A 1,436-nucleotide genomic window follows, 5' to 3' on the forward strand; every position below is an offset into this window, starting at 1 on the left:
CAGGGCCGCCTGGCGCCCACAGGGGCCTGTCCTCCGCAGGAAGGGGGAGGGCAGCGTCGATGGGTGGGGTGGAGGCACAGGGCCGCCTGGCGCCCACAGGGGCCTGTCCTCCGCAGGGGCATCCGCTTCCTGCAGATCCTGCGGATGTTGCACGTCGACCGCCAGGGGGGCACCTGGAGGCTGCTGGGCTCCGTGGTCTTCATCCACCGCCAGGTGTGTGGTCGGGGGGCACGCAGGGCCCTAGCGCAGCCTCAGCTTGAGCCAGCCGGGCTGTCCCCACCCCGCCCCCTGCCACCGAGGGGCTGGAGTCCCTGGCTGGCCAGGCAGGTAGTGTGCCCACGTTCCCTCAAGCTGGGACAGGAGACGCTCGGGTAGGTGGAAAGATGGATGTGCAACGTGGGAGAAGCATCAGGATGCCTGGAAATCTGAACCTGTGCAGATCCTGAGCAGCCCTGTGAAGGCGGGGTGGGGGCCAGCCTGAACCCCTGCGTGAGGCCCGTCCCTGCGACTCCCCAAGGTCCTGCGGGAAAGAGAGCTGGGTGGGCGGGCCAGGGCACTGGCTTCACTCCTGGACGGGGAGACCCGATCTCACCGTCGACAAGTTGGGGAACCTAGATTATTTTCCAAGCCCAGCGTCTGCCTGTCAGACACCCTGGCTTTTAACGTGGAACTTTCGGGTAATGGTTGGAGCTGGTCTCCGGCAGGACCCCGCCCCTGCACGTGATGCCTGTCTGGGGCACATCTGCAGGGCCCCCGAGCGCCCGCGGGCGCTGGCTGACCGAGCGCCCTTCTCTGTCTGTCTCCAGGAGCTCATCACCACCCTGTACATTGGCTTCCTGGGCCTCATCTTCTCGTCCTACTTCGTGTACCTGGCCGAGAAGGACGCGGTCAACGAGTCGGGCCAGGTCGAGTTCGGCAGCTATGCGGACGCCCTGTGGTGGGGAGTGGTAAGTTGGCACCTCTGAGCCGTGAGATCACTGCACACCCCGGGCCCGGACAAGTGGTGGGGCACAGCGTGTCGCCCCGGGTCCTCGAGACCCGCCCCCCCGCAGGCTTGAAGCCTGCGCACAGGCGTGTCGTTGGGCGGGCGGCCGGGTCCCACACTGGACGCCCGGAGCCTAGCTGTCACTGTTGTGGGGCCCCTGACGTTTCTATCTGTGATCCTGGCTTTGCGGAAGGAAGTCTGATGGGATGGAAGGCGAGTGTGCGAGGGCCACCTGCTGGGGATGTGGCCGCAGGCGGCTCCAGCTCCTCCCCCAGCCCTGGGCAGGGCCCTTCATCGCCGACCACCCCCACCCCTGCCCCGAGACCCCCGCCACCCCAGGGCCCACCTCTGTGCGGCTCAGCGCCAGGCCCCCCAGTGTCCCTGCGCTCAGGAGCTCATGGTCAGGTGGCTGACAGAGCCCACCACACCAGGCCGGGGACCTCGGGAGAAA

General features: G+C 67.6%; 1 protein-coding gene across 1 annotated transcript in view; it reads left to right on the plus strand.

Annotated features, from left to right (window-relative positions):
* Positions 1–1,436, plus strand: part of KCNQ1 (potassium voltage-gated channel, KQT-like subfamily, member 1) — a 326,604-nt gene that overhangs the window by 41,718 nt on the left and 283,450 nt on the right. The window contains exons 6-8 of the mRNA XM_010837806.1: positions 23–63; positions 117–213; positions 807–947. Coding sequence (XP_010836108.1) covers positions 23–63; positions 117–213; positions 807–947 — 279 coding nt within the window. The remainder of the gene's footprint in view (positions 1–22; positions 64–116; positions 214–806; positions 948–1,436) is intronic.

The sequence above is a fragment of the Bison bison genome, unplaced genomic scaffold (assembly GCF_000754665.1).
Source record: "Bison bison bison isolate TAMUID 2011002044 unplaced genomic scaffold, Bison_UMD1.0 scf7180017864080, whole genome shotgun sequence".
In the NCBI taxonomy this organism is placed as follows: domain Eukaryota; kingdom Metazoa; phylum Chordata; class Mammalia; order Artiodactyla; family Bovidae; genus Bison; species Bison bison.